At 37.7% G+C, this 15,399-nt stretch overlaps 1 protein-coding gene across 6 annotated transcripts in view; it reads left to right on the forward strand.

Moving 5' to 3' along the window:
- The window catches only part of sorcs2 (sortilin-related VPS10 domain containing receptor 2), a 350,531-nt gene that overhangs the window by 99,682 nt on the left and 235,450 nt on the right, over nucleotides 1-15,399 (forward strand). For all 6 annotated transcript variants that reach the window (XM_072458621.1, XM_072458622.1, XM_072458620.1 and 3 more), the window contains exon 2: nucleotides 12,533-12,600. In XM_072458621.1, coding sequence (XP_072314722.1) covers nucleotides 12,533-12,600 — 68 coding nt within the window. The remainder of the gene's footprint in view (nucleotides 1-12,532; nucleotides 12,601-15,399) is intronic.

Below are 15,399 nucleotides of genomic sequence, written 5' to 3' on the forward strand. Positions count from 1 at the left end.
ATGCCCCGCGCAAAACTCCACTTAAGAAATCTCCAAAGAATCCGATGCCGTACACTTAATTCAGATTGCATGAATGTATCAGCCCTCACCGTGCAAAAGGAAAAGTGCTTATAGGTGAGGTTTCCCAGTGCGGCTTTAATCAGGCCTGGCACCTGCGTATGGACTAAGTGACTCTTAGTGCCTGGATGTGGTCCAGGTTTAAAGCGAGGTGTAAATATACTGACACTCTGAAAGCCTTTCGCACTAATTAGATCATTGTGGATTATTATGGTAATCACAGCAAGTTTTCAAGTGCTAGCTCCAAGTGCTAGCTCCAAGTGCTAGCTCTGGTTTTGACAAACTGTTATCTTTTCACTTAAAAATATTATAGTAGCGTTATCCATGGGTTTCAGAATGATGAATAATTACTAAATAAATACTAAATACACACATTGTTAGCACTTTTACAGAACAAGAATTTACATTAATTACATTTTCTAGTACTTCTTCCCCACAATTTCTCACAGTACGTTATTAAACTTATCTATCTTGCATTTATTACGACTGTTTTTATTGCTCAAAAATACCTTGAAAAATGTGTTTTGAGAATGTCTGCTCTTAAATATTGGATCCAGATTAAAAAGCACTGCAGACTGTTTTTGACATTGACACTGGACTTCAGAACTATGTATTCAGGCCTCAAAACTCCTGCCATGGACACAATAAATGGATACTTTTGAAACATACTTCTGTTTGCGTTGAAAAAGGCCATCACAAAGAAATGGATGACACAAACTGAACCAACGATCAAGGACTGGACTGATATAGTATTTGGCATTGAAAAAAGTGGAAAAAATCACTTTTGGACACATTTGAAACTGGACAAATTTGACAGACTTTGTGATGAATATGCCAGACCACACACTTTTTGTTTGTCAAATAAAAATGAATGCATTCTTACTGTGTGCTGTCGCCTTGCCACACATCTGACCTGTAACTTGGTGAAAGCGTCCAGTAGAAAAGTTACATAATGCACCTTTTAATATTGCCTGTCAGCGCAAAGCCATTTCTTAAACTGAAACCAAATGGCCCTTTTATTCCCTGCCCCAGTATCTCAATCATACTTCATCCGGTTGTCCAAAATAACTGAAAATGGTTTCCTTTCTTCCATTGCTCGGGATGATAAGTCTTTTTTTTCTATGTGGTCTGCTCCGGACACTGCTCCCCAGTATGTCTTGTGGCGACAGGCAAGAGATGGAACGCATTTCTCCCGTTTTCCCTCGTTCAAACTCAATAGCTTCCTTGTCTCTTCAAAGTCTGTTCATCCTCATTTGAAACTGTGCGACTGTGACTTATTTAACAACGTCCCATGTGCGAATGCCCCCCCTCAATAGCTGATTGATAGCGCTCCATTGAGTCGCAAACGGAAAGGTCCCAGGAAAGAGAATGAAAGTTCGTGGTTGGTAGTTACATTCTCAATGGGCTTTTTGTGGAGTCTTGTTGGAGCCTCGGCCGTCATGTTGATTTTTAAGTTGTAAAATCTATTAGGTTCTTTGTGGGACAGCGGACAAACACGAAAGCCACAAGAAGGGGATTGTGGTCTGCGGCGGGGCTCACTTGTGGCATGTTTGACAGAAGTCTTTGGGTTCATCAACGTCGGAAAAGACTGTTTATTGTGCTAAGTTGTACGCAAATCATTTTACGACATTTTTTAAGGAATGGGACTCTGGAACTGGCTTCATCAGAATCTTATTCAAGAAAGTGCCAAAATGAGGCTATTGTTGGATCTGATGGCTTGTTCTGGTGACGACAGAATAGCTAACGGAGAAATAAGCGCGGTTCTTTGCAGTCGTGGCATATAAAACTCTTTTTCACGATGGAAATGGGACATCTATCAAAAAGGCGGCAAAATATGTTGACTATAAAACTTGAAGCGCATTCCTTCAAACAAGCGCATGAGACGATCTTTAGGAGTTTTTTAGAGTTTTCTGCAGCCGAGACAATTTAGAAAGACTAATATTGTCTTTATTGTCAATATTGGGCCCCGGGATAATAATAGAATCTTGGTATATATCTTAAATAAATCTTGATATTGTCTTGGTATATATTTTTGGCAATCGCCCACACGTAGTTCACGATCTTAAGAAAAGTAAAACTGTTTTAATCTGAGGTGAGAGATGTTTGATTTTGTTCTAAATCGTAGATGACCAATGAGCTTCTCTGTTTCACATGGAGATAAATGAGTTTTCTTTTTGAGTTTGACTCGAGGTGCGATAGCGACCAGACTCACTCTTCGTAAAAGAAGACTCATACTCAGCACTTGGGCCCTGGAAGTGTCACCTTTGGGTGGTAAAGTGGGCGTGACTGCGTACAAACATTTTGGGTGGTATTGTTTAGCTAGAAATGTTATGTGAATTCATACCTTGCTCCAATGGTAATGTTTTAAAAAGGAAATGACTGATTAGGTTGACTAGATTATTCAATGCTATTCAAAGATATGGATATGTATATACATATTTTAATATTTATCCTCATCAGGAAAGAGTTTCATTGCACAGTCCATGAGTCAAAGGTCCAAGAACTGAAAAAATAAAATGTACCGATAATTTGTACTTTTTTAAGTTATCTAAAAAAAACATGATGTTTTTGGATAAATAAATGACACTTTTATTTGTAAGATTACTGTGCATTAACATAGTCTCGTTAACTCTAGCCATGGAGTCATTTTGGAAGTCCTGCATTTCATTTTGGCCGAGCTACTTTGCAATCCTGACCCCAACTTTCTTGTGAACATAAATCCGATACTGTCAATTTTTATCTGCCGTTTCCACTTTTGTAAACGGACTCCTTCGAACCCCCATTCGTTTGGACCTGATTACTATTGACTGGAATGACATTGCATAAAAAAAACAACCTCTCAGCTTGGCTCCCGTACATCCTTGGCCGGTCAGCCCTTTAGTCCATTGATGCATGGTCATTTCCTGCCAAGTTGGAGTGGTTTTATAAGTTGGAGGGTGAACTGGCTTTTGCAAATGTTATACCCCAAAAAGTGTTCGTTCTTGTCCTGTTGAAAAATCCAGTTCTTGTGGACAGAATGTCTTTTTGGCATTGCCGTTTGGATGGAGGCTATCAGACTCATCGACTTTTGAAAATGATCCAATTTGATTCTAGTCGCAAATCAAACAAAATGGGCACTTAGTTGTTTTATAGACTGGCTTTTACGACATTTTTACTCTGCGGAGGCTGTCGCAGTAAAAAAACAAAGATAATTGATTGGATAAAAATTGAGAATTTGAGTCATTTGTTTATGTTTCTGGCCCTGAATGTGTGTTAATCTTGATTTATTACCACACACGTAAGACTCTAATGTCAAAGTGCAAGAACAAATCGTTTTTTCTTTGGTAAAAAAGTACCGTTGTTAGAAACACTCGTTGCTTTAAAGGTGCTCTAGGAAAGAAAAAGACCAAAAATATCTTCTTTTGTTTTGTGCTTTCTGCATAAAGACTTCTTGTTATCTTTATAGGTTACGTTTTATTCACACGAGCTAAAGGTCAAAGCGTTGACTCAATGTTAACTGGCCGTTTGTGGGGAAAAATGGGAAGAGTTGGGGATTTGCAGACTCTCTACTCTCTCCCCCTTTCACGCTACGACGGCCCTTATTAATTAAGCCTTTGGGCCGAAAAAATTATAGAAGAAGAAAAAAGAAGAAGAAGAAAAAAGTACACATTACAATACAGGAAGTAGTGGTGCGTTCTGAAATGGAATCCCTCTATGTCATCGACACTTAATATTCCTGAAATATTCCATCCATAATGCCTGATAATAAGACAATATATGTATAAGGATCGCATTTCTGACAGTGTTTTACTTTATTTTATCTGTCTAATCTTGCTCTGTGTACAGTGACATCCAGCTAGCACGGTGTTAGCGTCACTATTTCCTGTGCAATTCTTTCTATTCACATTATTCCGCCTTACAACGTCATCCTTCTTCAGGTTGTATTAGTTAACATAGAGCTGCCGACCTCGAGAGAAAATACATTCTACACAGATTAAAAAGCCGTTTTCGAGCCGCCCAGAGAATTGGTGCATGAACATTGGACATTTTACACAAATCAATCTACTTTATAGACTTTTTCCTCGTTCTCCATTTAAACCAACAGAGTTCCCGCTCGAGCGGAAGAGCTGATCCGTGGCAAAAAGAGGAAAAAGTGGGCGGAATAAGGTCAAAAGGGTTTTTGCTGACGGATCAAGCAGTAGTGAGTCGGAGAAAGTCACTGACATATCAAAAACGTACAAATGAGGTGAATACTTAATCATTCTGTGTTCAGGGATGTGTTTGTGTGTCATTGCTAACACTAATGCTAATGCTAATTATTGACGCATTATAAAAACTAAAAACTGTTAAAAAAGAAACGCCACAAACTTAAAAAATATAATCAGGTAGACTTAACTTTAAATTGTGATTGTAGTTTACTTTAAATTAAGTTAGTATTAGCTTTGAGACACAGTGAGCTTGTCAACACACTGCTGTGCACTTGTTCTGAACGAGTCTAGTGAAGGTAGACTTATAATCACCAGGCGGGGGCAAACACTTTTAGCTCTCAAGAGGGAGACAGACTAATTATAATGGATCCCTCAAATGTGCAAATGGTTTTTGAAGAAAACATGAGAAAATGGGGGATTTTGCCAAACATACGCCTTGAAATTGACCTGAAAATCTGTCAAAACAGTCACTTGCAAAATGAACACACTTGAACCTGCTTGTAACCATTCAATTGACACAAGAAACCGTTTTTAATCATTTCCCTCCACAAGTTTGTTTACCTCCTTAATCCCCGCGTTCGCTTGCTTCTGTTGGAAAAATGAACACTTTTTTCTCGATGGCGTCGCGTCGTCGTGTTTGGCTTTGTAAACAGCCAAATTGATTCCAGCCATGACTGCCACTCTTTATCGCTTTTGAAGATTACATTTTCTACTACACGCTCGGAGAGGAAGAGGATCCTAATCCAAATCCAGAGTGACCGGCACATCGTTTTTTTTTGTTAAAGTTTTGTCAGATTCTCGCAGAAGTATCTCATTAGGCTCGGGGCAGCTGTGCAGAGGCGGACAGGCTGTTCTGTAGACACCAGTTGACTCATGTGCTTTAGCAGCAACGGAGCAACTCCAGTAACACAGCTCACGACAAAGATTTCTCACTAAAAAGAAAGTTATATCTCGGCTTTAATGGGTATTTTTTGGAGAGATTTTCTGTTGCAGGACACTGTGGTGAAATGTCATTAGTGCTGGTTTGACTAATTGTGACTAGTCGACTATTAAAAACCCGTCGTAGTCGTTACCTGGACTATAGAGCTCCTGCACCACGTGACAAAATGTGTTGAGGACGCCATTACGACAACTGCATGGCAACTAAACTGAAATGGAGTTATCTTGTCATCAAATTAAGCCATAAATAACGATACATCTTAAAAACTAATAAGATTAAACATTAGAGACCCTTACATTGTCCAAATGAGCTTTTTTTTTTTTTTTTACTATTTTATTTTTCATCAGAACATAATAACATTAATTTTATTTTATTTTCCCGTATCATTTGTTTTGCTTTTGTTTTTTGTTTTTTTTGTTTTTTACCCCCTCTTCTGGTGTAATAAGTCTTGTTGAGTTTGTGTATGTCCAACTGAGCTTTTAAAGAGAGTAAATTGTGCCCTAAATTTGAAAAATCCTTGGACATTTGATTAATTTTCCATTTTCTTCTAATATCAACACAAATGTGAGCAATGCACTTTATTATAAAACCCTGCACATGTTAAGTGTGTTCTGTGTCCGTTCAGTCACAGAAATCTGACTTTTCTGTCGATCTGGAGCTTTATCAATCCAGTAAAAAGCTCTGGTTTTCTTCTGCCCTTGATAAATGTACATCCCGACGCGCCAAAACAATCCACAATCTCTGAAACTCCGATAAAGCTGGATAATTGCTGCCGACGCGGTTCGTTTCAATGCAAATTCCCCACCACCATCAGTGCCAGAGTGGATTTTAGTGTTGCATGCTCTATATGCACACTCTAAAACATACGAAAAGACCTTTTTATCAGCATTACCAAATCTAAATATTTATTAAGAATGATTCAGGCTTTGTAACTACTTAATACATTACCTCAAGCAGTTAATAAGCCTGAATCATTTTTATTTTCTCTATGAATGAAGTCTTTGTTCATGCTTTATTAAGAGTGTTACGGACATTTATTTGTCTGACTGTGATTCCCTTTGTTTGGTCCAGAAATCCGATGTAACTATGAAAGCAATATGATTTTAGACGACATTTACCCACTAAACGTTTGCCTCTCTTTTTAAAACATTCCCACAGAACACACTTCAAACACACCTTTCTTTGCGCTGCTTCCTACACCGGTTGTTATCGGCGATGGCACATGGCTTCGCTGTTCCACTGCTTGGGTACTTACCTTTTGTTCCACTTTTCTGGGTCTGCACCTCCAGGACTAGAACTCCCCAACTCTTCTGCTCCAGTTTTTGCAGTTTGGAGTTCCCCTGCGCAGACGTCTCCTCACAGCGCTGGCTCGGTTTGATTGAGCTGTGTGGTGTTGGAACGAGGCAGAGGGCTTTCATATCTCGTTTTGTGTTCTCTGCTTGTGTCGGACCGCTCCGGCTCCCGCTTTTAAGTGGCAAGTCTCTTTTTAAGCCGTTTAAGAGCAGCTCAGTGTTACGATTCGGTTTTTGAAGAAGCGCTGCGGGCATGGCCTTGAGTGTATGGAAAAAGAAAATATTTATGCAAAAAGGAAACAATCTTATTTATGTGCAAGTGCTTTGTTCCAATGGTTAAAGAAGCAAACAAGTGGTCAGTTAGTTTACAGGCCTGTGTAGGGTTAGGAGTGGTCTATGGTAAAGTTGTAGTTGTATTTAGCTTCATTCACATCCACACGCTTTAAGAACACTCCATTCTGAATGTCCCTGATGTGTGATGTCATATTCTACCTGTGACATGACTCAGAGGTCTTCTGTGCTGTTTTTAAGATCAGAAATCATCACTAGACTCGTTCTAAGATATTCTGCCTCAAATCACCATAACCATTACAACTGCATGGCTACATTAGCTTGTAGAAGGAAATCTAGCATTTGTTTCTCTCTTATATTAGTGACTTAACCATGTGCAATACCGTAATATTCATGGGCAATTACTGTCGTACTCACATGCAATTAAGGCCATATTCATGTGCATACAACTGATGTAAATAAGAGTGTTTTGTTTACTTACCATTAGTATTAGTATTATTTAGTCTTATGCTAGCTATTTTTACTTTATTTTATTATTATTATTTTATTTTTATTTTATTTTATTTGTATCTTTATCTTTTTATTTTATTTATTATTATTTTCCCTCCATTCCCTATGAAGATATGAGAGGAGTTTTGTTAATAAGAGTTTTTGTTTTGTTCTTCTATTAAGAGTATTTTTTTTTTTTTTTAACTTATCCTTTCCTCCTGTATCTACTGCGTTGTAACAACAACATTTCCCCATGTGTGGACAATAAAGGATGATCTTATTTTATCTTATCTTATATGCAAGTCCCTCTGCAGCCAGCAGGTGGAGCTTAAAGTTGATTCCTGGCGTGGGAAAAGTCAGCGTGACATCAAGCCTTTTTTATGTTGCCTTTCAATACATGAGATGTCAAAGGTACCCAAGAGCATGTCTAAACCCCAAAACAATACAAATAATACAGCTCTTTAGCAAGTTCACCTCCAGTTTTATCATTAACATATTTAAGTGGTTAGCGCTATCGAGATTGTGTCATCCAACTGTTACAGAACGTGTCCTTCTCAGACATGATCAGATCCTTGGTAAACTTGTCTCACAGAAGTGGTTTGCTATACACTTCTCATTGCATCTCGACCTTCTTAGCTGCTATTTAAACCTCCGTTTAAGCAAATGTGAGGCTTAAATAGTCAAATACTAGTGCAATGTATTGAGCCTGGTCCTGGACTGATGGTAAATAAACTTCTCCTGCCTCAGACTTCCAGAGTATTCTTACAACTTGACATATAATTTGTCCCATGAAATAATTCAGCTCCTTCTCAGTGGAATTCTTCATCTGGGCTGATGAATGCTTGTTTTTGAACACACACATCCCCTGGCTGTGTGTCTGCGGCCTGCACAGTGGGCTGATAAGCAGACCCAGGGCAGCACTTAGGCCACAGGCTACAGCAGTCTAACCTCACATGTACTGACAAATACAGGATGTGAGGGAGTCTTTAAGCCTGGAGTGCACCATCACATTAACACAGTTCTGTCAAATAGGAACTAAACTCTCCTGTTTTTGTTTTTTTCTCCCAAGTGAAATATCTGTCCACTGAAAATACAAGAACATATTTGCAAACTCATAACCCATACACTTCTTTAAGGTGTAAATATGTACCATAACTTAATATAAATAGCTGTACTAAGTTTTACATTGTAGAGACTGATCTTGTTGGCAAAAAATTGTTTGTTTTCTAGTATAATTCAGCCGAAAATATAGTTAATATGTTATTATACTTATGGTACGTGAAGGCAATAAATTGTTTTTTGTTTTTGTTAAAAACCTTTTTTTACAATTTGCTGTAGAAATAAAGTAGATTGGGATTGAAATGTTGCATGTGGGAATTACACAGTTTTTTTTCACAACAAAATGTACATGAAACTGTGTAATGTACATGAAACTGTGTAATGTACATGCAACTGTGTAACGTACATGAAACTGTGTAATGTACATGAAACAGTGTAACGTACATGAAACAGTGTAACGTACATGAAACAGTGTAATGTACATGAAACAGTGTGATGTACATGAAACAGTGTAACGTACATGAAACAGTGTGATGTACATGAAACAGTGTAATGTACATGAAACAGTGTGATGTACATGAAACAGTGTAACGTACATGAAACTGTGTAATGTACATGAAACAGTGTAACGTACATGAAACAGTGTAACGTACATGAAACAGTGTGATGTACATGAAACTGTGTAACGTACATGAAACAGTGTAATGTACATGAAACAGTGTAACGTACATGAAACTGTGTAATGTACATGAAACAGTGTAACGTACATGAAACAGTGTAATGTACATGAAACAGTGTAATGTACATGAAACAGTGTAACGTACATGAAACAGTGTAATGTACATGAAACAGTGTAACGTACATGAAACAGTGTCACGTACATGAAACAGTGTAATGTACATGAAACAGTGTAATGTACATGAAACAGTGTGATGTACATGAAACAGTGTAACGTACATGAAACAGTGTAACGTACATGAAACAGTGTAATGTACATGAAACAGTGTAACGTACATGAAACAGTGTAACGTACATGAAACAGTGTGATGTACATGAAACTGTGTAACGTACATGAAACAGTGTAATGTACATGAAACAGTGTAACGTACATGAAACTGTGTAATGTACATGAAACAGTGTCACGTACATGAAACAGTGTAATGTACATGAAACAGTGTAATGTACATGAAACAGTGTAACGTACATGAAACAGTGTAACGTACATGAAACAGTGTAATGTACATGAAACAGTGTGATGTACATGAAACAGTGTAACGTACATGAAACAGTGTAACGTACATGAAACAGTGTAATGTACATGAAACAGTGTAACGTACATGAAACAGTGTAATGTACATGAAACAGTGTAATGTACATGAAGCAGTGTAACGTACATGAAACAGTGTAATGTACATGAAGCAGTGTAACGTACATGAAACTGTGTAATGTACATGAAACAGTGTAACGTACATGAAACAGTGTAACGTACATGAAACAGTGTAACGTACATGAAACAGTGTAACGTACATGAAACAGTGTAATGTACATGAAACAGTGTGATGTACATGAAACAGTGTAATGTACATGAAACTGTGTAATGTACATGAAGCAGTGTAACGTACATGAAACAGTGTAATGTACATGAAGCAGTGTAACGTACATGAAACTGTGTAATGTACATGAAACAGTGTAACGTACATGAAACAGTGTGATGTACATGAAACAGTGTAACGTACATGAAACAGTGTAACGTACATGAAACAGTGTAACGTACATGAAACAGTGTAACGTACATGAAACAGTGTGATGTACATGAAACTGTGTAATGTACATGAAACAGTGTAACGTACATGAAACAGTGTAATGTACATGAAACAGTGTAATGTACATGAAACAGTGTAATGTACATGAAACTGTGTAATATTACTGTATTATGGGGACCCCTGGAAGAGTATTGCTGTGGTAGTAACTAACGGGGATTCAAAATAAAATAGAAAACAATGATGGAATGTAAAAGTAGCCGTGATCGATCATACATTGAACAATACGTGGATATTGTTATTAAACCCCACAAAGACATACAGTACTGCATTCTCTCCCTTCACTCACGTCTGCTGCTCCTCCCTGTGTGACAGTCGCCTCGGGCCTTTACCCTTTGGCTAATCAAGCCTCCCCTCTCTCCCTCTCTCCTCCGCCTGTCAGTCACGGGGCCTCTGTGTGAAGACTGACCCCCGGCACACTCTCACTAGTGCAGCAGCAGCATTCCCAGTAGGATAAGCATGTCAGAACTGTGAAAGACACCGCTCTCTGATCCGCCGAGCTCTCACACGACCGAGACGTCCGCACCCTGCCGTATGAATTATGCATTCACGCCATTTTTGTTTTATTTATTTTCGGAACACGGCGCTGTTTGCCGTTTGTCTGTCCTCAAAGGATCTCCCGTGAGGATTATTCTCAATGTGTAATCCAGAAGAACATTAACAGTTACTTTAATAAACTGTGCACATGTGTAATTCTATCAGTAAAATCGTTCTGCTTTATTATTCTATTATTCTATTTTTACTCTTTTATTTCGTCGACAGGGTTATAGTGTCAATGGCAATTGGTAACATACTAGTAATTGCAGTAATTGGGGAGATAGTGATAACTAGTTTAGGACTGCAACGATTAATTTACTAATCATGAGTACCGGTGGTCGACTATCAAAATAATTGCAATTGTATTTTTGTTATCTGGACTATACACTCTAAAAATATATTTTTTAAACAAAGACAGCGGCATTATCAAATCAAAATGTCAAAAAAGAATATACAATTTTTGATTTCAATCTATATTACACTTTTGTCATCAATATTCCTTATCTAGAAGCCTTCAGTCACAATATTTCAGTCTTTATTTGGTTAAGAATGTATGAAATGTACAAATCAATTCATCAAAGTGACTGAAACAAAGGCGTGTTGCAGTCATAGTAACCACTAGGATTGTCAAAGAAATAATCGCAAATCCCATTAAAACAAGTATTGAAACTATAACTACATAGATCAATAACATTTGACATTTCCTGAGCAGTTTTGAAATGATCTTGAGTTTTATCAGAACTACAGTCAATTTTGAAAAAGACTGTAAAAAACAGCCTTAGAGTATTGTGTATTTTTACAGTAGTAATTACATATACACGTATTATTGCAGTTCTTGCACCGTATTCTGGCAACAACGATATTTTAAATGTACAGAAAATAATACATCTTACTATACATTATCTTCCGTTTTAAATCATTAACCATTAAAATGAAAGCGTTCGAAAGTATTTTTCCAGACCCTGCTGAATAATTCATGACATATAGGACCTTTAACTCTATGCGTAATGCCATCTCCCGGAAAAACGGTTTACTCCAAACTCTTCTCCAGAATGAAAAATGCAAAGCCAAACAATTATTGATGGCATTCTGTGCCTCCAAACTCTGCATAAGAATCCTCAGCTGCAGATGGAAGCGCTTTAGCTTGAAAAATGGCTGCCCGTATGAGATTAGTTCAAGTGTTGATCAAACATTTTCTACTTTTTTGCTGTTATTGACCAATCCGTGAGCTGATGTTGAATGTAAATGTGGATTAAAAACATCCTCACTCCAGCCCTTATGTCTAAAACCTGCTGTGTTTGTTTTTGTGAAAAACAAGGGAGCTGTTTGAATGGACTTTTTTGGGGGTAAATTAGGACGTAGTTCCGCCAAGAGTGAAATAAACAGATCTGGACAGAGCAATGCTTATTTCTCTACATAAATCATTAACACTTATCTCGACAGCGGTTCAAAAGCAGAATGTCCAATGAACACAATGTTGATGGTTCAGTTCAAATTGTGTTAGCGTGCCTCAAAAACACTAGAGCCACAGTCGTTTCCCAATGCTGTCTCATTGTTGCCACAGTTAACCTTTACTTGGAGTGATTTTGCTGTTTAAGTTCGTCTGGGGTGTTGATCACAATCTGTTGATTAGAATTGGCTGTTTACCCCAGCAGTAATGGAGAAAAGTAGCTCTATTAGCGCAAGCAAGCAAGGTCCAATATAATCAGCCGCTAACAACAACCCAGACAAAACATACATGGGATTAGATAGTACTGTAGTGTGATTAGTAGTAGTGGTAGAACTAGTTATGATTCATATTGTAATGGAAATGTAGTGTTTTTGCTTGAATTGAAACATGTCTTTGTCTCTGTATTGCAGGTCATCCTCATCCTGACCAAGTACTACCACGCTGACTCCACCAAGGTCCTGGAGAGCTCTCTGTGGAGGTAGGCCAAGCTTTTGACACGTCCACTCCGCTGTCTCGTTGTCATCTTTGGACCTAGACTACTGCCGTTTTGGTCACTGCTGCTGGTCTGGTGCTATATCCATCCTGGCGCGCTTGATTTCTGTAATAACTACTCAAATGGACCCCAGTTGTGAGTGGAATGGAATATGCATGGCGGAGTGGCCAAAGTGGAACATGTGTTGGGGCAGATAGCGTATCATTCTGGAGAAAGGATGGACCCCCCGGTGCCAGAGGACAGGGTCGAGTGTGGCTTGGAGGGCTTTGGGGATATTTACAACTGGAGGACATGTGCCAAAAATCACTTTTTTTCTTGCCCTTCCATCCATTTAATTTGGTAAAAAAAAATGCTGTTAATTGTACAATTTTGTGAAATATCTAGTAGCAATTTTTTCCCCTGACATTTTGATATGTTTTTATATTTTGTTGAGATAAGGCTTAAATACTATTGCAAGAATCCCATGCATTTCAAAACATGTTTGTGGGAATATACTAAATTACACTGAACCTATGCAAGGATTAACTCAAATAATTGCAGCCTTATTGGGAATTATATTGCGGCCCAAATGTCAGTTCATAGACGATACAATTTATCTTTATTTAACATTGAAGGCTATTGAATCTTATGCCTTTAATCAGTTGGTTTGAGTTTCGAAGTTCACATAGTTTAGCACGAAAACATAGCCAATTTTCGGGCAGTGCTAAACCTAAACTTACCCAAGAATTAACAGACTTGATTTGAACCAAAGGAAATCTTTGCTGGATCATTAATTCACTTAATTTAATCCAGACTAACCTTGGACTAAACCAGGATTTTTAGCCAAACCAATATTAAATACACTTTGGTTTAAACTGAACTAAACAAATTCCATTTCAAACCAATACAAAATGAATTTAACATGGACTAAAGCCATTTTTAGTTCCCACCAACCTGTTTCTATGCCAACCTTGAACAACAGCTGGCATTCCACCAATGCTAATATCATGCTAATGCTTTCAATCTTTTCCCAACATCTGGGCGGAATCTTACAAGTTGTGATTTCTATTTATTTATTTATTTATTTGCACAATTTTGCTTTTTTGCGTGTGTCCCGATTCAATTTGAAGCATTATTCATGGGGCCGCAACAATTAAAACATCAGCAGAAGAGCAAAGATGTGTACATTATTCATAGTAGATCCTCCGGGGGGACAGGCAGTCAGTGCTAATGAGAGGCTGTAGCTTTGAAGTCCCTGAGTGAAGTGAATGGTATGAATTAACTATCAGGCCAACAGGCGCGATTTGCTCCCCGTATCTAATTTGAGATGCCCCGTCTTTCTGAAGTCAAAGTTTTATTGTGGAATGTAAATAGAATGGGATATGCATTCTTTTTGTATTGGCGGGAAGGTCAGATACGGAGGCAAGTCCCGGGAGTGTCTGAAAAAGAAAATTATTCCAGTGTGATAATGTAATGCATAAGTAGGTGTACATTCATGCAAATACAATAGATTTGATAGAGGAATAGGTATAGAGTTATCTCAGAGTGGCACTAAAATAATCACATCACGTGGTGGAAATTGAGTTATGGAAGGATAAACGCTGACAGCATGTTAAGGTCTTTGAACGTCTGTGTTTATTACGTAGCTAATACTAGTGCAAAGCTAATGCTAACCTAAATAAAAATAAATAAATAGGAAAACATAAATACAGATTTAAAAACGTGTAAAAAAATACTATTAATGACAAATTGATTGTTTTTGTTTTAATTCAGATTATGGCTCAATGTTAACATGATAATTAAATTTTATTTAGGTTAGCATTAGCTTTGTCCGCTGTCCGCCACTTGATTTTTAAATATTGATTATGTTAGCGTGACTCGGAGAAAACACCATAGAGCTATAATTAGGGTGTAAGGAGATTCCCAGACATTTCAGTCAAACAGAAAAGGCAGCGTGATATTCAAAGAGTCCATTGTTCACTCACAAATGGAGCTGACTAATTAGTATGATCAAATTGTACAAAATCAAATGATTGTTGTTTTTACAAGTGGACTAGTGCTATAGTAGTCAAATCAACCCAAGAGTAGTTTTACATGCTAACTCCTCGAAGACACAACATGGGTTACTTAGGTTGGTGGAATTGGAGAATATGTCATGCAAATTTCAGAGTCAGCATGGCATAAAATAAAGCATTTTTGTCTTAAAAATAAAAAAATAAATACAGAACTAGTGTGTGATATTGGCTGCAGGAGTCCAAACATATGTTAATGCATTCTAAGTGTCCTAATTATTCACTGCAATGAGTTTACAGCCATCAGAAGCCAAAGCAGAGTTTTGCGTTATACAACTGATAATAACACAACAACGCACTCATTATTGTCTTGTTTGCGATCGATGAAAACCTGCTAGTTTGATGCACAGCCCACAGCAGTCTTATTTTGATCCATCTACAATATCTCTGTACTGGGGTGAAACTAATTTTACTTTAATCCATGAACAAATTTGGACACAGCACCTTTAATTCTTGTCAAAGTTGATCAAATTCCTTTAAATTGGAAGTTTTTACCCGATTTCAGCTTTTTTCCAAGGTTTGTCCCTTTCACCTTTAGAAAATCTTTTGTATGAGTCATAAGGCGCTGGTACAGCTGGCAGCCCGGTGTAAACGCTCTCTCTTCTTTCTCACACTTATTGTGCTTTATCTCCTATATTTTGTAAATATAGTTTGTATATTTTTTCTATTTTACTGTACGATAGGGACACGCGCTGGAATAGTTTTTTAATTCAACTGTTTTTGACTTTTTTCG

Source organism: Eucyclogobius newberryi, unplaced genomic scaffold, assembly GCF_026437365.1.
Source record: "Eucyclogobius newberryi isolate DKJ021-1_F unplaced genomic scaffold, fEucNew1.0.hap1 SCAF_22, whole genome shotgun sequence".
Taxonomy (NCBI): domain Eukaryota; kingdom Metazoa; phylum Chordata; class Actinopteri; order Gobiiformes; family Gobiidae; genus Eucyclogobius; species Eucyclogobius newberryi.